Source organism: Orcinus orca, chromosome X (genome assembly GCF_937001465.1).
Source record: "Orcinus orca chromosome X, mOrcOrc1.1, whole genome shotgun sequence".
In the NCBI taxonomy this organism is placed as follows: Eukaryota; Metazoa; Chordata; class Mammalia; order Artiodactyla; family Delphinidae; genus Orcinus; species Orcinus orca.
Genome location: NC_064580.1, coordinates 128576148 through 128597470, shown reverse-complemented (window position 1 = coordinate 128597470; position 21323 = coordinate 128576148). Strand labels below are relative to the sequence as shown.

General features: G+C 46.0%; 1 protein-coding gene across 8 annotated transcripts in view; it reads right to left on the bottom strand.

Moving 5' to 3' along the window:
* The window catches only part of MTMR1 (myotubularin related protein 1), a 95756-nt gene extending 77214 nt beyond the window's left edge, over positions 1–18542 (bottom strand). For 5 of the 8 annotated variants that reach the window (XM_049705017.1, XM_049705019.1, XM_049705018.1 and 2 more), the window contains exons 1-2: positions 17797–18103; positions 11994–12099 (exon numbers count right to left, since the gene is read on the bottom strand). In XM_049705017.1, coding sequence (XP_049560974.1) covers positions 11994–12099; positions 17797–17945 — 255 coding nt within the window. In that variant the 5' untranslated portion in view covers positions 17946–18103. Of the gene's footprint in view, positions 1–11993; positions 12100–17796; positions 18104–18524 lie in introns of those variants that run through there. The other 3 variants (XM_049705023.1, XM_049705020.1, XM_049705022.1) reach the window with 3 other exon arrangements.
* Positions 18543–21323: the final 2781 nt, after the last annotated feature.

Sequence of the window (21323 nt, the reverse complement as noted above, 5' to 3'; positions counted from 1 at the left end):
CCATTTGATATCCAATCAATCCTAACACGTTTGTCCTATAGTTTGCAGGCAAGTCTATGACTTGGAGAAACTTATTGCCCTTAGGCTAAGACAAATGACATTATTTTAAACACAAACCCCTTCTGTCAAGGGCTATTACAAGACAGTGTGAACAGGCCGTGTGTGAAAAATTCATTTGTGTGTCTGTTTGGAATACTGAACGCATTTTCCGCATAGAAACAATGATATAAAAAGGCGGTTCTGCTCCCAAACCAGCCCACAGAAACAAAACAAAACCGAACCAAGAAACCACAAAAGCGCCCACAGCTGGCGCAGAGCACAGCTCAGCCACAGCGTTAATGGGATCATAAAGCCTAGTTAAGCACAAATCTTAATCTGGTTTCTATAGGAATTCTATTTCCAATTCGCACTTGGGACTCCAGAATTAAACTTCCCGATGCGGCCGCCCCACAGGGAGAAGGTGCCCGTTCCTTGCGCCAGCCCAGGAAAGGGTAGCTGGCAGGGAGGGGAGGGCCGGGGAGGGCCGGGGAGGGCAGTCTCCGGGCAAGGAAAGCCAAGCTTTACTAAATCCGGACACTGATTTTAGAGAGGTTATTCCTGTGACTCCTACTTGAACGTGCAGCATGAGCGTTCGGGGAAACAGCCCAGAGAAGGGATGGAACTTTTGAAAAGCGAATAGTGCTAACGGTCTGAGGAAGACATGAATCATCTGTTCCCCACTCTCGAGTCTGAAATCTGATCATTGTTACATACGATAAACACTGGAGGTTCTATGGAAAACAGATCACTTTTTTAAAAAAAAAATCACTGTAGGTTCTTATTAGCTTTACAGGTTTTACTCAGGAAAGATAAGAAGATCACATGAATACGAGAATATAGAGTTCATCACTGTTACCATTAAAAGAAAATACTCTTTGAAGTAAAAAAGGTATCTGAATTAAGGGATGCTGTAGCTCCAAGGGAATTAAAGCCCAGAAGTTCCTTAATATAGACTACTCAGACTAAGAAGCTTAAACCTAGCTTTTTTTTTTGAGGGGGTGGTGGTGATGAATATGTTTATCATCTTAATTGTGGTGCTTGTTTCACAAGTGGGCACCTATCAAAACTTATCAATCTGTATACTTTAAATATGTGAAGTTTATCATTTGTTAATTACAACAGGAAAGTTAGTACAAAATAAATAAAATGCATGCTTATGTTCATAAAAAACTCAAAATGGGACATACATGATAATAAAAGGTCAAAATAGTCTCCCCTCCCAAGCTTCATTTGTCAGTGATAACCACGTTTAGCGAGATTTCTTTTTTAATTCTGAGGGTTGCCTCCATAACCTAGGAGTATGCTTACACCACTACTTCTTGACTTCTCAGCTTTAAACAGTACCTAGTGACCTAGCTAGATGACAAAATACGCTTTCTTAGGCTTCCCTGGTGGCGCAGTGGTTGAGAGTCCGCCTGCCGATGCAGGGGACATGGGTTCGTGCCCCGGTCCGGGAAGATCCCACGTGCCGCAGAGCGGCTGGGCCCGTGAGCCATGGCCGCTGGGCCTGCGCGTCCGGAGCCTGTGCTCCGCAACGGGAGAGGCCACAGCAGTGAGAGGCCCGCGTACTGCAAAAAAAAAAAGAAAATATGCTTTCTCAAACTACTCCCTCCCTCTTCCCAATCTCTGCTGATTGAAATTGTAATTTTTAGTTTTTTATCGTTGTCCTTCTGCAGCAGCTGCATCATTTTAAAAAAAGCTCATGAAATAATTTTTTGGTGGCACTCTTCTAAGAACCTTGTCTATACTAACTCATTTCATTCTCAGAACAACCTTGTGAGATAAAAATTATTATTGGCCCCATTTTTTGATGAGAAAACCAAGGCACAGTTAAGTAATCTGGCCAAGTTCAAGGTTTCAGAGCAAGTACTTACACCCAGAGAGTCTACTACACCGCCTCAGCCTAGCACCGCTGTAATCAGCCCACAGTAACTAAAGCCTTCAAACGTTCATCTGCTTTCTCTTAGCTCCCTCAAGGGTGGATGAAGAAAGCAATACCACGACCTCTTCCCTCGCTTCTCCTTGCTCCCTCCAAACCTCTGCTCCAACAGGTTATTATTTTCACTTTTGTTCTGTAACTGCAATTAATTTTGTAAAGTTTTGTCTATAAAGTGATAGTAACAATTGACAACTAGAAAGCAGCATTCACAAGCAGCATAACTGGGCCTTAAATGTAGGAGATATACTGCTGTCAACACGCCTTTTGCTACTGGAAGGAGAAACTAAATCAAAAGGAAAGGGGCAGGATGATGGTCCCCTTTGCCACCCACACAGTTCTTCACCTGCTGTATGTAAGTCCCCGCTACTCTTGGTCGGAGGCCGGAAAGGTCAATGGAGGTCACCTGAGTTGATACCCATGTGTTTCTGCTTTATAGTTTTCATCTCTCCTGAAATAAGCCATTTCGGGTGCACAGAGAGGCTCATTTCCTTTTTCTTGAATCTGAATCTGATCGAAGCCAGAGAGCGGTGGTTTGAAGTCAGGCGGCCTGGGGCCAGCTCTCACTGGCAGACTCGGGGCCTCCGTGTGCCTGCACTTGGCCTCAGTTTCTACACGTACAAAAGGAAACGAGTCCACGAATGGCTGCGAGGTCCTGACCAGCCCTCAAACCTTAGGAGTCATTTAAGCTTCATTGGAAGACTTCAGAAAACATCTCCCCAACCTAAACTTGGTGGGGGGCAAATCGGCCTCCAGTGCTGACAGCCCTCGAGAACTCAGACAGCCACACAGGCTGTATCATTCTTTATATTCTTTATTATACAATGAACTGGTAAACCTCAGTGTTTACCTGAGTTCTGTCAGTTTTCCTAGCAAATGATTGGACTCAGGGAGAGACTTGTGGGAAGCCCCGATTTGTAGCCAAGCTAAGCAGAAGTTGTGAGTAACCTGGGTACCCACTACTTGAAACTGGCATCTGAAGTGAGAACTTCTGTGGGACTGAGCCCTTAACCTGTGGGGTCTGCACTAACTCTGGTTAGTATCAGAATCAAATTGAATTGTAGAACACTCAGCTGGTTTTGGAGAATTCGTCAGTGTGGGGGCAAAACCCACACATCTGGTGTCACAAGTGTTCTAAGAGGGTGGGGATTCAAACCCAAGCTGACTGGTTTTAGTGCCCACGCTCTTAATCTCCATACAGCCCCACCTAAACCTGTTCCCTTTCTGAGGAGGCTGACAAATACCCGCAAGGCTTAATGCCCAGAATGCCCTGTACTGTATTTTTTGGAGTCTCTTTTCTATGAATTCCAGACAGCCCAGCCCAGCCCCACTCCTGTGCATGTTAGGTGCTCACATCACATTTATGGAAGTGGACTGGTGTTCAGCAATTACAATACACTCCTCTTGTAGTCATTTTTACATATCATATACATTTTCATAGAGTAACAGCATACAGTAAATGAGCACTATATGCATTTCGTACATATGCTGCCCTTTTTAATACATTAAACCTCTGCTGTAACACCCACTATACAGATGAGGACACTTGAGGCTCAGCAAGGTAAGCAACTTGTTGGGCAGCTAGTCAGGTACAGGGCTGGACTCAAGGCAAAGTGCCCCGACTCCAAATTTTATGATCTTTTTGATAAACCATATGATTCTAAGTGAAATAAATATCAGTTTTTTGTTTTTTTTTATAAATGAGTTATCTTTGAGCTTATGCCTCTAAGAAGCTTCTTTTCATGAAAAGATTGTAATAGTGGAGTAAAAACACCACTGTTCTCTGTTTTAGGCATAAAGTCTATAAAGTAATTCTGCTTTAGCAATCAGACCACTACGAAATGAGTTAAAGAGTTTGACCTGCTGGGTCAGGAGATGGCTCCACTTGCTGCAGGGGCCTCAGTAAGCAAGAGTCTGCGCAACTTATTCCTCACCACCGGCTGCAGCCAGAGGCCAAGGACAGGCCAATACAAATCTCAACCAGTCATCCAAATACAACCCTGGTCTTTGGGAAACAAGCCACACCTGAACCTGGCCTGACTCTTGTCAAACCCTAGCCTGAAGCAATCATTCTCCTTCTCTAAAGCCCTCCAGGAAATGTGACCAATGAGCTGTTCAATGAAGCATGCTGGCCCCAACTGCCATGTACAAAAGGGATGAGCATACTTGCAATTGAACTAGTACAGGATAATTGCTGATACCCTTTTCACTAACCAGTTTCTAACATCTTTATTTGCATAACTATATGCTCCATTTAAATAATACTTCTGATATATCATGAGTTGTTAGAAATATCAAAATTTATTCTACATGCAACAGAGTCGTTGAGCAGTCTGTAAAACTCTTGACTTTTTAAAAATTAAATTTCTAATTTTGAGATAACTTGATTCACAAGTGGTTGTGAGAATAAGAGATTCCATGTACAGTGTACCATGTCACCAAATTTCCCCGATGGTGGCATATTATAAAACTATAGAACAATACCGGAACAAGGACCTGGACACTGACACAGCCAAGATGCAGAACAATTTCCTCACCACCTAATGTTGCCCTTTTATAGCCACATCCACTTCCCTCCCAGCCCCTCCCCTTCTTAGCCCCTGGCAATCACTAATCTGTTCTCTATTTCTCTAATTTTGTCATTTGAAGACTGTTACACAAATGAAATCATACAGTATGTGATCTCTTGGGAGTGGCATTTTCTACTCAGTGTAATTCCCTTAAGAGTTAGCCAATTCTTTTCTCTGACCTCTCTATTCTGCTGTTGAACCCATCCACTGAGGGTTTGGTGGTTTTGTTTGTTTGTTTAGTTTCGTTTTTTGTTTCTTTATCATATTTTTCACTTTTTAAATTTCCATTTGGTTCTTATCTCATATTTTCTTGCTGAAACTTTCCTGTTTCTTGTCTCTCACTTTCCACGTCTTCATTGTTTCAAGCATATCTGTAATTGTTTATTGAAGCAGTTTTATGATGGCTTCTTTAAAACCTTTTTCACGTAATTCTAACATGTGTCATCTCGGTTTTGGCATCTACTGATTCTCTTTTTTCATTTAGTTTGAGATCTTTCTGGCTCTTGGTATGATGAGTGACTTTCAGTGGAAATCTGGCCATTTTGAATACTATAGAGTGTGGGTCTTATGTAACCCTCCTGTTGCAGCTGCTTTCTCTGCCACTGCTCCAGGAGAAGAGGGGCGGTGAGCACTGCCTCATTACAGCCAGGTGTGGGTACGAGTCCAGGTTCCCCTCTTGGCCAACGCTGCCATCCAAGGACAGGGGTCTCCTAGTTACTTCTGGGTCGGGGTGAGAGCTCTAGCTCCCAGTTAGGCTTCCGCCCATACCTGCCCAGCTGGCAGTGGCAGGAGTGCTCATGACTGATACAACTGTAACCACAGTGGAGGTGTGGCCTCCTTGCAGTGGGCGGTAGTGAAAGTCCTGACTCTCCACCAGGCCTCCGACACCACAGTTGCAGGGGTCACTGTGCCTTGCTACAGCCTCGCAACAGTGGAATCTAGCCTCCCCGCTTGGCCTTGCTGGCGGGGTGGGTGTGGGGCCGGAGCACAGTGGTTAGTGTCTAAAAGTTTTCTTTCTACTCGGCTGCCCCCTTCCTGTCCTTTGGCTAGAGAGACTAGGCTTTTCTTGTCTGTACCCGTTGGCATTTCTGGGTTGCTGGCTTCTTCAGCAACAAGTCTGGGTTATATATGGCAAAAACATAACCCAGGGATAGCACCACCCTGTCGTTCCTTAGGTGCTAAGGTCCCTAACCCGTCTGCCTTCTTCTCTCTACCTTTCAAGGCATTCTTACGTCTATTTTATAGATAATGTCCAGGGTTTTTATTTGTACTGAGAGTGAAAAATAAGAAAAAAGTACATCTGCTCCATCTTTCCAGAAGCAGAAGCCCGAATCTTGATATTTTTAAGAAATAATTCTACTCCACAAGTAATCCTGAGACATAGGATAGTACTTTGACATTACAGTGGTTACAAACTGGAGGCCTATTGCTCCAACAGGCAATAGCAGGGTTGTTTTTGTAATTTAATTGTTTTTAGGGGGACATGCTGCAGTCTCCAGTTCTCCACAGCCATGTCTGTTTAGCTTGTTAGCTATACCCTGTAGACATCTGTGTTTGCAAACTCTGATTTAATAAACAGATCACGAGGCCAAGCTATTAACAGTGGACTATGGTCATGGATTCGAAAAGATCGTGCTCAAGCTTCCCTCCTTCTAGACTAGTACTCAATTTAAGAAGTATTAACTAAGACCAAGCTCAAGCATAATGAAGCCTTTCCCACACACTGCATCCCACTTCCCTCCAAAGATCTTCTGGAAACTTTTGTTTAGGATCCAGAGTTTAATCACTGTACTAACCTATTAAATGATTAAATTTAGTATAGGACTCTCTCCATTTTCTCCTTTTTCTTCAGAATGTTTATGGAAGAGATCTAGCTAATGTGTGTGCAGGGATGAGAGTAGGAGAAACAGGAGGAGAGGGACAGAGGGGTGGTGGTGGTGGTGATGGTGGTGGTGATGGTGATGGTGATGGTGATGGTGATGGTGATGGTGATGGTGATGATGATGATGATGATGATGATGACGACGATGTTGGAGCCAGAGGAAAGAGTATGATCACATTAAAACTATAGTGTCCTAATTTCCTGAAGGCTGGCCAGAATCAAATCCTTTTGGACAAAACAGAATTGAAGAATGTTCTAGAAAGAAAGGAATTTAGAGACTTCAAATCTAATCCAAATTCTCTTAACCTTACACAAAAGGAAACAGACACTCAGAGGTTATACAAGGTCACAAAGCTAACCAGTACCGTCTGTACTACACCATGTTCCCTCTTCTTGGCCTAGTTCTGCTTTGCAAACAATGGAAGCTGATCAACTGTGTCACTTCTGCTAGCAGTTCCTAAAAATGTTTCATTACAAGTTATAACTGTATTTTTTCATCTAATCTTTACATTCATCTAATCATTACATTCAGATCTTGTTCTTAAATGTTTTGACAAATTCAAGAGAGAGATTTGTACTCTTTCTTAGCCCGTTAAAAATGGAAGCAACTGAGTTAGTAGTAGGGGGGTGGGCAAACAAAACATTTTATTACATTTCTTCTAGTAGTCTTAATTATCAGGTAAATCTTCAGGATGACTTGGCATTAAGGCATACATTTATTAATTTAGTTAATCCATAATCCACATAATAGCTATCTACTCTTTCAACAGGGACAATGTTTTCCAAACTTCTGTTATCTTATATAACACCTCTACAAGTCTGGTTTGCTATATGCATATCACCTGTACTAATATTAGTATTTATCTTTATGCTGACTTTATTTATTTATTTTAAATTTATTTTTGGCTGCGTTGGGTCTTCGTTGCTGTGCGCAGGCTTTTCTCTGGTTGCGGCGAGCGGGGGCTACTCTTCGTTGCGGTGTGTGGGCTTACTTGCTCCGTGGCATGTGGGATCTTCCCGGACCAGGGCTCGAACCCGTGTCCCCTGCACTGGCAGGCGGATTTTCAACCACTGCGCCACCAGGGAAACCCTTTATGTTGACTTTGAATCCACTCTTTTTTTCATGTTTCGCCTGGCTTTAAGCAATAATACCCATTAAATCACAAGTCTGATGTGCCAGGTTTCCTACTACACATTAAAATAATTACATAACTGTTAAAACATGTCCATGGGCATATCACCTAAACTCATCTCACGTGATGACAGTGATATTCTTACCACACCTTGGGTGATCTGACTCTAAGCTAACTGTCAATTTATGACATGGGTAAATAATAAAACAATTGTACTCTAAAATCTAACATGAGTTGCTAATGATTCAGGTTTGTGGGAATGTACCAGAAATGTATGGTCTCATCACCAATTTCAACAGATACAAACCTAGGGAAGCTGAACTTTTTACAATTTATTGTACGAAATAAATAGGGACTTCCCTGGTGGTCCAGTGGTTAAGAGTCTGCCTTCCAATGCAGGGGACGCAGGTTTGATCCCTGGTCGGGGAACTAAGATCCGACATGCTGCGGGGCAACTAAGCCCACCCGCTGCAACAACTGAGCATGCAGGCCACAACTAGAGAGTCCACGTGCCATAACTACAGAGCCCACGGGCTCTGGAACCCACATGCTGCAATGAGGAGCCTGTGTACCACAGTGGAGGATCCCACATGCCGCAACAAAGATCCCACGGGCTGCAACTAAGACCCGACACAGCCAAAAATGAAATAAAATAAAATTAAATGAATGAATGAATGAAATACATGAGGATGGAAGACCTAAAGAGACATTTCTCCAAAGAAGACATACAGATGGCCAAGAAGCATGTGAAAAGATGCTCAACATCACTAATTATTAGAGAAATGCAAATCAAAACTACAATGAGGTATCTACCTCACACCAGTCAGAATGGCCATCTTCAAAAAATCTACAAACGATAAATGCTGGAGAGGGTGTGGAAAAAAGGGAACCCTCTTACACTGTTGGTAGGAATGTAAAGTGATACAGCCACTGTGGAGAACAGTATGGAGGTTCCTTAAAAAAGCAAAAATAGAACTAGCATATGACCCAGCAATCCTACTACTGGGCATATACCCTGAGAAAACCATAATTCAAAAAGACACATGTACCCCAATGTTCATTGCAGCACTATTTACAATAGCCAGGACATGGAAACAACCTAAATGTCCATCAACAGATGAATGGATAAAGAAAATGTGGTACATATGTACGATGGAATATTACTCAGCCATAAAAAGGAACAAAATTGGGTCATCTGTAGAGATGTGGATGGACCTAGAGTCTGTCATACAGAGTGAAGTAAGTCAGAAAGAGAAAAACAAATATTGTATATTAACGCATATATGTGGAATCTAGAAAAAAGGTACAGATGAACCTATTTCCAGGGCAGGAATAGAGACGCAGATGTAGAGAATGGACGTGTGGACACAGGGGTGGAAGGGGATGAATTGGGAGATTAGGTTTAACATAAATACACTACCACGTGTAAAACAGGTAGCTAATGGAAATCTGTGGTATAGCACAGGGAGCTCAGCTCGGTGCTCTGTGATGACCTAGATGGGCAGGATGGGGTCGGGGGTGGGAGGGAGGTCCAAGAGGGAGGGAATAGATGTATACACATAGCTGATTCACTTCATTGTACAGCAGAAACCAACACAACATTGTAAAACAATTACACTCCAATTTTAAAAAAGCAAATTTAACAATAATGTGTAGGATATAATCCCAATCTTGTAAAAATAAGTAACAAAACACCATCAAAAAAAAAAAAAGAAAGAAAGAAATGCATGAGACACACTGTTCCCCGCCTTCAGAGATTCTGATTCACTGAGGGGACGGGGACCATGGAAGCTGCATTTCTGCAGGCACCCCAGGGAGTGCTGGTGCGGGAACACCCAAGGGCCACATTTTGAAAAACAGTGAACAGGTAGGCAGTACAAAATTTTAAAAATCACTCTAGCTTTTCAATAGGATGACTTGGGTTCAAACCCCAAGTCTAACTGCATGATACTAAGCAAGTCACTTAACCTCTCTGAGCCTTGCTTTCCTCATCTGTTAAATGATGATTATAATAAAAGCCATCTTACTGGGTTGTTTTAAGAAGTAAATGGATGATATGTCAAAAGAGTATTACAAAACCATAGAGTGCTGCACGTGCTAGAGGGCTGATGAGGATGCTGCCGCAGCCTACAACTGAGAACACAGCGCTCCAAATCGAGGTGCAAGCGCTCTGCTCCACAGAAACATCTGTTCCCATTTCATTACTGACGCTGAGTTTAACCTATAATAAATTAACCCCCAAATTGAGTGTGTATTTCAAATAAGATATTTGCACAATATATAATTTCAAATATTATCAACGGATGACTGCACATTAAATCCTCAAGGAATTGTATCTGGACCTTCAGGGCAAACCCCATGCATGGCTCCCATGCAAAAGGTGTCCCAAAGGCCCACGCTGGTTACCCTGATTCTAAGAACTACTTTATACATAGCATGTAAAATTATCTGTGGTTTAGAAACATTTTATTCTTTTATTATTTAAAAGAACTCTCTCCTTGAAGAAAACATAACAACTGAATTATAAATTTAACACCAAATTTGCAGACTTGGTTACAGGGCGAATCTAACAAAGACAATGATTAAAAAATGCTCTCTTACAATAATTCATCTAAAGCTTTAGCAATGATCTGATGTAGGTACTTAAAATTCAATTTACAAAATATAGAAAAGCCTTCTTTTTCTCTGAATACCATCTGTTAAACCATTCCAACACGAGCTAATTCTGCTATACAAAATTCGTAAATAAACTAAAAATTTTTTTTAAAAACCTTAGTTGCTTCATGTTAAAGCATAGATTCAGTCTGATCTATTAATGTAGACGTTAGACAGCTATGCACACAGTCACCATCCTTTTCTAGAACCCACACAGCACTAACAACTATTCAACCATAATGAAAACCTTACAGTTAACACATAATTGTCCATAAAGAAAATCAATCCGAGGTCTAAGAGCTATTCTCTGCCAATATGGGTCCTTGAGCCTCTCCACTCAGTAGGGCAGTTTCTCCGCTAACGTGGGGCAAGAGGGCGCCTGGGACCAGTGGGGTCGGCAGCTGCCCAGTGATCAGCCGCTCAGGCACAGGTGATGCAGCAAACGCTTCTGCCACCTGGAAACAGCAGTCACGTTTTGCCCAGTCAGGCTCTGAGGAACAGGAGCCCCAGCTCCTCCTACGTGGGCAAACATGAAAACCAGATAGCAGAGAAAACTATCAAGAACTATACTGCCACTCTTCTGGCTGGCCATACTATCCAACTTCTGTTCATCTCCAGCCATGCTTTTCCTCTGGGAGGCATAAGCAACAGCATCCAATGGCTTGGACGAAGCAAGTCCAGCACCATAGCCAAATCTCAATTACACAGCCTCTGGAGTCAGTTTCTGCACTTGTTACAGGACGGCTAAAGAGGAAGTGAGGCTAGAGCCCTTCAACACGGACAGCTATTAAGAATGACTTAAGATCGTTATCGTAGCTCTTGAACTCTTCGTAAGATTTGATGCCTGGCAAGGACTATGATTTTGAGAGCCATTGACCTAGGGTAGGACAGGATACTAAAATGTCATTCATACATACCTGTGAAAATCTATTCTCTCTTACTAGTGGGCAAAAATGACTATAATAAACTGAATCCTCAATTCAAGTAAACTGTACTACTGAAATGTAGACATGGTTTCACTTAATGTACCTGTTAATAGTTTCTTGACATTAAAACAAAGTTAGTCTTTAGCCTTAACAAAGATGGAGCACGCAAGCGTTTTATTTGTTAATTGATTCAACAAGAATTTATTGAGCACCTGTTACGTTCCAGGATCGTGCTGGGGGAGCAGTGGTGAGAAAAAGAGCCCCAGTCTCTGCTGACAAGGAGCTTATCACTCTTAACTTTAGAATAAGCAGGGAATCCAACTTTTAAAATAAACAAGAAGAGATTTCTCAATTCAATAAGGACTAAAAAATGAGGCTGCCCATACAACATTCTTGAGATTTTGCAAGTTTTTTGCATTCTAGTATCACATATTAATGCTGAAAACCCATAGGTAGTACATAAATACAGAAACAAATTGTGAAGTTAGGGAAATACTATCTATCAGATATTTTCTGAAATTCAGAATAGTAATAAAGAAAATATAGGCATTTATTATAATCAAATCTAAAAATATAATATATAATAAAATGGATCTGGAGTTTTAAAAGAATGATCATAATTGAAAGTCAGCTTTTCCTCTCAATTATAAAACTATGATCACATATACTAGATCCTGGTAAAAATGTCTCTTCTAAAGTTCAGAACTCTAACAACAGAGAATCTTTCACCCTTGTTCCCAAGCAAATGGCCGGTGAGCATTCAAGGGGCCAAAGTCTCACTCGAATTAAAACTGCAATGCTTCTTGGCTACTTAGGATATTGAAAATGAATTAAGGACTCAATTCCGCTTACCTTGTAATCTCTGGATACATTTTCTGATGTCACTGAACCTGAAATCTGACTAGAAATTGTAGCAGCTATAAGCTGTTTACACCATTCAACATGTGATCCTGTAGGACTAAAAGAAATAGTGCAATTAAAATATTTTAAGACATAGCCTCTGAGTGAGAAAACTGAGCACTGACTAGGGATATATGTACATTTCTTTTTTTAAAGAATGAACTTTAATTAGACTATTTAGTTACCTTTACATTTAATGTAAGAACTGAAATATCGACTGACCACTAGGAAGTAAGATTAGGTTCCAGGTTGATTTGAAATGAATCAACCAATTTATTTTAAGGTTAAGATTCTAGACCTCAGACAGTTAAATATGTTATTTTCTAGCATTTAATAAAATATCACTCAATTACAATTACATAGAGTGAATATTCTTAATGTAAGTAGAAAATTAATTCTAAAGTGAAATATTTATCTTACAGCATATGCTTTTCAAAAATGCTATCACTTTCATGCTGGTGGTTTTAAATCTAGAAAACGATGTAATTTCAAGTGAATCAAAGTGACTCTTAATGGAGCAAAGCTGATTGTATGATTTTAAAAAGAACAGACTAGAAAAGTCCTGTGTGTAGTAATAATGCCGCCTTACATTTCTGTAAGTGCTCTGACAACTTACAAAAGGCTTTTCCAGTCCATTATGATATCAGAGCCTGACAACCACATGTGATAAGAAGGCAGAACGGGGACGAGCCAACAGGTTTCTGGGATGAGAAAATTGAGGTGCAGTGGCGACATGGCCCATCAGAAAGTGGTGGGGCTGTCCTTCCAGGATATGGTACCACCAACGGCGACCAACTCACCGAACCACAGGGCAAAACAGAGGCCAGCGCTACAGATGCTAGCCACTGCCTTATACGAGAACACAAGGACGCAGAGAAAATGGCATCTCGCGCTTGTGTGCTGCTCTCAAATGTTCAACACATTTCTGCACACAGCCTCACCCGAGCCTCACAGTGACCCACCTTACAGAGGAGAAAACTAAGGCTCTAGCGTTTGACTAAGGTCACACAGCTGGTAAGTGGTCGGGCTGTGCTCATCTGACTTAAAGGACCACGTAAGCAAAGTAAGCACTGAGGGAATTAAAAATTGCCTCCAGAGGCCAGGCTCCTCTCTCAACTCATGAAAGCACTGAAGAAATCAAGTAAAAGGGCAAAAGATACTTATGAAAGTTTACCTTGCAGGTGGCTTTCACTGTAAACAGTGTTCCAGACCTTTGAAAATCTCATCACTAATTAAATCCACACTCGTGTGCTGGAAGGATTAAAAAAACCTGGAATCCCTAGGCAGTGTGTGAAATAACGTAACTAGTGAAATAAAGACATCTGATGTGCTCTACGAGCGACCTAAATTGCATTCTCTGACCAGGACAGCCTATAGTAGTTATCTGTGGGGCCGAAAATATAAGTCCAAACATTCATTCGCTGAATGGGCAGACATTCCTGTCATACACCAAGACTCTATTTACCACAATTAATAACTAAGAGGAAGAAGGAGGGGAAAGGGAGGGATATTAGTTTCCTCTTAAATGCTAAGGCACCTTTATTGTCCGGTTCTCCCATACTTTTCTTGCCAAGCTGCCTTTTCCTCTGCCAGCACCTGGGCCTGAGCACAAATCTAACAGCAGGAACCCACCTGTTCACCCACCGCGGACGGGGTGGGTTGGAGGGGGCTGCTGTTATCCTCTAGCTTCCGTTCCCCTTCCTTCTAATGAGGACCCTTCTCTCCACGGTAGGGAGCTGCCCCTCCGCATTTCATAGGATTCTGCTCCACTTGGAGGGGAGTGACCCCGAGCTTTCCTCTTGGACCCGGAGCTGTGTAGACCCGCCCCCAGCACTGGCGGAGGCCACTCTCCACATCCACCACCTCGAGGAACCCACAGAGATAGAGAGTAAGACATGAAGAAAAACAGAGATGGGAAGCCTCATCCACACTGTTTGCAACTCTGGCTCTGAATGTGCCTGCGGCCATCTTTCACCCTGGCTGCAGCAGTGATGGGAGCCAACACACTTCCTTTTTGGCTGGAGCTAGAATGATTTGTGTTTTTGGTACCTGCAACCAGAAGCATCCTGGTCAACAGAGTTATAAACAGTGTGGCACGGTGGGCTGGTAGACAGGAGGCCTGGCTCCGGGTCCTGTTTCTGTCACCAGCTAGCTCCGTGACCTTGAGCGAGCCACATCCTATCACAGGCCCACAGCTCCATCAGCATTAAGAGAAGTACGATATTCAGAAGAGAGGGGAGGGCCCACGGTCCACGGCTGAGCCACAGCTGCAGAGCCAGGGTCTACTCTGGGGGTCTCTTAAAAGAAGAACGTGAACCAGAGCCGGTCACAACGACGGGACTGAGGAGGAAGGCCACGTCTCCTCTCCCCTCTCTGCTCTTTAGTCAGTGCAGTCTCCCTCCACACTCCTGGTGGCAACAATCACTTGCAGTCTGGGAGCTCCCAGCTTTGTTTCTCCAGCCCGGACTCCCCCGACCTGGACGCCGAGGATCCCATGAGACAGCTCCACTAGTCGGTCCCAGAGACCCTGCCGGCTCCACGGGTCTAGACCAGCATCAGCCGCCCAGCCTGCAAACTGCTCCTCCAGCCCTCACGTCTCCTAAGTCAGGGAAAGGCACAGCCTCATCCAGGGGCCCCAGGGCCCAAAGCTGGGGTTTACCTTGGAGCCCACTCCCCACTTGGCTCTCACATCTGAATGCTCACCGAGTCTCATCACTCCTACCTGCTAAATATCGTAAGAATGCACCTTGCCCATCCCTATTCCAATTACCTTTTCCACACGCCCATCATCTGTCGGTGTTCTCCCACCTTATGAATTTAAGCCCCACCTCTATGCTGGTGACTCCAGCCCAGACACCACCCCTGAACTCCAGGCGTAAATAAACCAACTGCCTCTTTGACATCTGCTCTGGGAAATCCAGCTGACATCTCATTACTGTTACAACCAGGGCTGAGAGCCTGCTAACTCCCTAACCCCGCTCCACATAGAGGCTTCTCCATCTCGGCAACATCGTTTTCCGCAAGCCGAAGACATTGGGATTGTCCTTGATTCTTCTTCTCTCCTACCCGACAACCAATCTTCACAAACCCTACTGGCTCTACCCTGCAGATTTTCTTCAAATGATAGCTTGAATCGGATCACTTCTCCCTTCCTCCAGCCCACGGCTCCGGTCGCAGCCACCATCCTCTCTTGCCTTGATAACTGCGACAGCCTCCCACCTGCTAGACTCTGATTCTACTCCTTCCCCTTCCGGTGCGTTGTCCACACAGCAGCCATGGAGAGCATCCTGAAATCCACACCATCTGCCCCTGTGACCTCTCTGAGCTTGTCCTCTACTGCTGTCTCCCTAGCTCCCTCCCTGCTGGTGACACTGGTCTCCTGGCTGACTCTTGAACCCTTGGCTCCCCCTCCCGCCTCAGGGAGCGCAGGCCTGTGCTGCCACCTGGATATGTGCATGAGTAGGCCCCTCACCTCTTCTGGGGTGTGACTCAAAGGCCACCTTTCTCAACTAGGCTCTCCCTGACCACCCGGCACAAAATTCCAACCACTCCCCAGAGTGCACAGCCCCACCACTTCCTACCCGCTCCCAGCTGACTTTTCTCCCCCAGCACCTAACACAGAACACATTTGACGTGTTCTTTTGTCTCTCTCTCGCACTAAAAAGATGCTCCAAGAGGGCGGGGATTTGTGTGTGTGTGTTCCCTGCTGTATCCTCAAGCCTAACACAGTGCCGGACACAGAGCAGGCACTCATATCTGCAGAATAAATGACTGAGAGATTAGCATTTCCACAACCAACTTAACCCAACTCAGTGAGACGGCCCACCTGCAGTCCATTCACAACACTACTGCACAGCAATTGTTCTCAAATGCCTACCCCATCCTGTAGCTTCCCTGATAGAAATCCTTTTGTGCCCCCCATAACTAGGGTGACCATATAATTTCTCATCCAAACCAAGACACTATTGTGAGTTGCAGAAGGATGCTACTGATAATTACACTGGCTCGACCAGTACCCTGTACCATCTGGTGCCAAAGAGACCACAAAGCCCACCCTACTTATAGCTAAGGTGGTTATTAAAAATGCAGAATTTCAGGCTCTACCCAGGAGATGGTGGATTAGATTTAGGGTGGGATCCAAGAGTCTGCATTTCAATCAAGCACTGGAGGTGATCCTGACTCAGGTTATACAGAACTGAGCAGAGAAGCATCGGCCCAGAAGACAAGGGCACAATTCCTTGGAAGGAACACGGGCCCCTTCAGGATCTAACTCCTGCCTTCCCGCAAGTCTTCTCTATTATCAGTTCCCCACATCCAGCATCCAGCCCACATGGCTGCACGTTCCACTCCTGTGGCCAAAAAGCGTCCCCTGCCCCCGTCCCGCCACTAAAAACTGAAGCGAATATCCCACCTCCGTATACCGCAGTGCAGTGGATCACAACTGAGGCTGCGGAGTCTTTTTGAAAAATTCTAACTCCTGGGCCTCACCCAAACCTCCTAAATCAGAAGCCTCAGGACTGGGGTCTGGCCACCTGGAGTTCTTAAAAAGCTTCTCAGATGATTCCCACGCACACCACATCCAGAGCACTTCCAAGCGCACCTCCACCCTGGCACTTATCACACTTGATTTCAATGGCTGGTCTGTTTGTATCCTCCACTCGATGGTAAGCCAGAGAGCAAAAGCCGTCGGGCATTATTCTCTGACTCTCCAAGCCCTCATACACTGCAGAGTATCTGCAGATGAGTGAAACCCTGTCCAGTGCACGTACTGTCTTGGCTGTGATTAGTTTTCAGTGAAGCTGACGACTTGGGTAACTATTTCATTAAAATACATTGTGATTACACTGAGGTAGAAACAAAGGGAATGTTTCTTGTTGTTCCTCTGCCTTTGGAAACTCCCAAAAGTTCAGCTCAGGGGTGTGACTAAGAGGCAGGAACCAGCATCTGAAACTGACCCAGTGGCGTTACAACAGTATGTCTCGCCTAATTGCACTTTAGCGTCAGCGAAATGGCCAAGATGTGGAAAAGCTGCATATTCCAGGCTATGGGATCACCCACCCCTTGTCCCGAGTGTCAGGGTGGCCCTCCCAGTTGGATCTGGTCGGTTTGTGCTTCTAACTGATTCATCTTAGTTCTCGGACTGCCTAAGAAGCAGTAGCCTTACGTGTTTGTGAAAACAATGAACCGGTTCCTTCAAAGTGTGAAGAACTGAAAGTAAACGATGATGTGTTCTCGAATAGGGAGCAGTTTGGAAGTTTTCCATCCCAGCTTTTCAAATGAGGGTATCTTTGCCTCTATCTGCGCCAGCCCGACACCCACGGGGTGCCGCCCTCCAACTGCCCCTACCAACCCCAGCATCAAAGACCCCAAGCAGCGGCGGCGGGATTTGGGTCTTCAGACCACACGAGGCAAGGGCACGCTAAAAAGGGGCGCCGGGGTGAAATTTCCTCCCAAACGATTCGTGGCCGGGGCAAGGGCTGCCGAGGTGGCTCCAAGGTGCAGTAGGAGGCGGCCTGGGACGCGGTTTGACAGCTGTGAAGCCCCTCGGGGTGCGGGGAGCTTCGGCGCGAGGCGGAAGTGAGCCAGGTGCGGGCCCCGGGGACCAGGCGGGGGTTCCCGGGGCTCCGGAGGGGACGCGGGAGGGGGACGCCCCAGCTTGGCCTCGGCCCGGCGCGCGGGGAAGGGGCAGCCGGGCCTCGCGCGGGGCCCTCGGGAATCGGGGACCGGAAGGCCGCGGCGGCCGGGCCCCGCTTACCTGTCCAGGGTCTCCACGCTGGGCTGCCGGGAGCCGGCGGCGGGGGCCCCCACGACCCGAGGGGGCCTCCTGCCGCCCGCCGGCCCCGGGCCCAGGCCCCCGCCGCCCTCGCCGCCCCCCGCCGCCGCCGCCGCCGCCGGCCTGTCCATGGCGCGCTGAACCCTCTGCCGCGGGGAAGCCGCCGTCGGGAGGGGAGTGGCGCCCCGGAAGGTCCAGCCGCGCGCCTCTGGCGGCCCCAATCTGCCGCCCGCCCGACTCAGGCGGCCGCCGCCATTAGCTGTCACCTGGCGCCCCGCGTTACCCACAAGGCCTCGCGCGTGGGGTGGGGGGCGGGGAGGGCGGCGCGCGGCCGGGAGCCGGGTCCCCCCCCCCCCCGCCGCCCCGCCCGAACCCCACCTGGGCGCCCGGCCCGCGAGCCGGCGAGGTAGGGCCCGGGCGACCGGGCACGTCCTCAGCCACTTGGGGTCGAAATCCACCAATGGATTATGCAGAAAGAACGTGCTCTGCTCGGGAAACTATCATACTGACATTAGAGATGCAGGGTTAAAAAAAAAAAAAAAGTTCAGGGAAATTCAACTACTCAGCGTGATTTGTTTTCCCTCAGTTTTCCTTCCCAGAAAAGTTTGGCGGTGGGAGAAGCCCAGGCCCCCTGGACCTCCCTGGTCTTGACGTGTCCAGCCCCGAGCAATCCCACACATTTTAGCAACCCCTCCTCACTCCGTTCTTACCCAGCCGTCTGTAGGGCAACCAAGTGTTCTGATACCGCCCTCGGAACTTCCGCCCTTGCTTTATATTAACAGTAACATTTAACTTCTGTCAGCTGAATCACGGCTTGTGAAAATCAGGGCAGTAGCTGATGATAAAGGCATTTAGGACATTTGATTCCTGTTCAGTATTTATTTCCCTGCTCATTGTGTTAGGGTTTGCATATCCAACGGGCTCATCCCCTCTCAACCCACCCCTGATTTAGTTGGGGACGGGGATGGGAATCATGGCTAAGCCCCTTTGCCTGTGATGGCCCTGAGTATGACCTATGACCCAAGTCTGGCCAGTGAAATATAAAGGGAATGCTTCCATCCTGATAAAAGGCAGACCTGTAGACAAGGAGTAACTAGTTCCCATCCCAAACCCATCCTGCCCTCCCAGCTTAATAACTTCCAACTGAACTGTGAGCATGTGATGCCTGAAACCCCAGCAGCCATCCTAACACCCACGAGGGGATGAGCCTGGGGTGAAAGGGTGACAGGGTGAGGAGAGCTGGGAGGAAGGAAGGGAAAATCTCCAAATACACTGGAGACCCACCTCTTGCAGGCTTCTGGTTTTCCAAAATTACTAAATCAAATGTTTAACCCACTATTATAGACTGAATGTTTGTGTCTCTCCTGCCACCTCCACCATTTATATTGAAGCCCTAACTCTCAAATTGGTATTGAGGTATTTGGAGATGAGGCCTTTGGGAGGCGATTAGGTCATAAGATCATAAGGCGAGGGCCCTGAAATGATGGGATTAGTGCCTTTTTTTTTTTTTTTGTCTGCATTGGGTCTTCGTTACTGCGCGTGGGCTTTCTCTAGTTGCCGTGAACCAGGTCTACTCTTCATTGCGGTGGCTTCTCTTGTTGCGGCTCTAGGCGCACAGTTGCAGTAGTTGTGGCGCACGGGCTTAGTTGCTCTGCGGCAGGTGGGATCTTCCTGGACCAGGGCTCGAACCCGTGCCCCCTGCATTGGCAGGTGGATTCTTAACCACTGCACCACCAGGGAAGCCCTGCCAGACTTTTAAAAGGTTTGCCAATATGTGGGTGTGGGGTGGTATCCCACTGTGGTTCGAATGTACATTCCCCTGATATCACCGAACTCCTATTTAACTAAGAAGACTCAGTTCTGACTGCATTCCCAAGAAGTTCCTCCTTGACCCCCTATCTTGGCCCCAAAGCCCCCCAATCTGCCTCTATTAGAGCAGGGTGCACCCTGCATGGGAATTACCAGTTAACTGAACTATCTTCCTACTAGGTCAGACACTTCAAAGGAGGCCACTGTTTTACTCAGTTTTGTTTCCCAACAAAGATCAGCTGACACAGGTCTGGGTCATAGTAGACAGTATTTGTTGATAAATACTGTCTAAAAAAATACTATCGAAAATATTGTCTAAAAAAAACCCACTTGTGGTTCTTAGTCTCATCTATAAAACGACCCCCCAAAAAAACCCAAAACAAACAAAAAACCCCTAAAAAACCAAGCCTATCAATTTTATAAGGTTGTGGGGAGGCTAAATAGTACAGAGTTTGGCACATATGCCCCCAATAAATATCTCCCTTTCTTCCATTCAGGGACCAAGGGGGTTGAAAGTACATGGTCTGGCTTTAGATAGATGCGAGGATAGAAAAAGGGAATAAAGTCAGAGGCAACTCTTAAGTCTAAATATCGCCTGAGATGTAACAAAATGAATTGAGCTAGTTGTTTCCCTAATTGTGAGTCACTGTATAGCTGGTAACAGGAGAGCGCGTCTGACCTCTCAGCTTGCAGGCCCACCATCATCTGCCAACACGGACGGAGGTGTGGTAGCAGCATCATAGCCTCCCCAGATGTCCACATCCTAATGCCTGGAACCTGTTGTGTTACCTTACACAGCAAGGGGGCATTAAGGTTGCTGATTCTCTGACTCTGAGGTGGGGAGAGCAGCCTAGGTTATCCAGAGGGGCCCAATATAATCACCAAGGTCCTTTTTTCCTTTTTCTTTTTTTGGCCACGCGGGGAATCTTAGTTCCCCGACCAGGAATCAAACCTGTGCCCCCTGCAGTGGAAGCGTGGAGTCATAACCACCGGACTGCCAGGGGAGTCCGCTAGGGTCCTTTAAATGTCAGCAAGGGAGGCGGAAGAGTCAGAGTTGAGAGATTTGAAGGTGCTGTGCTGTTGGCTTTAGACACAGAGGAAGCGCCCACGACTCCGGGAAAGCAGGCGGCCACTAGAGGCTGGAAAAGGCAAGGAAAGGATTCGCCTCTAGAGCTGCCAGAAGGAACGCAGCCCTGCGGACACCTTGACTTTAGGCCAGGGAGGCTAATTTAAGACTTTGGACCTCCAGAACTGTAAGAGAATAAATGTGTGGGGAAGATAATAAATCAGCACTAAGTTTGTGGTGATTTCTCACAGCAGAAACAGGAAACTAATACACAAGGGCCAATGCCATCTTCTACCATAAATATTGTATGTGCATAAGTGAGGAAAATGTGTTTCTGACAAGGGCTGTTTGACTTGTACGGATCTTCGAGAACGTGCAGTCCATACCCTCACTGAGCAGGTGGACACTAAAGCCTCCTCCCGGGCCTCTCGAGGGGATGCTGGGAGGGCCTCACATCTTCCAGCCAAGAAGCAGGTCCAGAGCCCAGACGGGAACCCAGGTCCCCACCCGTCCCGACCAGGGTTCTTTCTAATACAGGTTTGTGACATAAAGCTCCCGAAATGAGATGAACAACTTTCTTTTGTAATTTATGTGGACTGCACTGTGGAACAGTCCATTTCAGAAGCACATACGT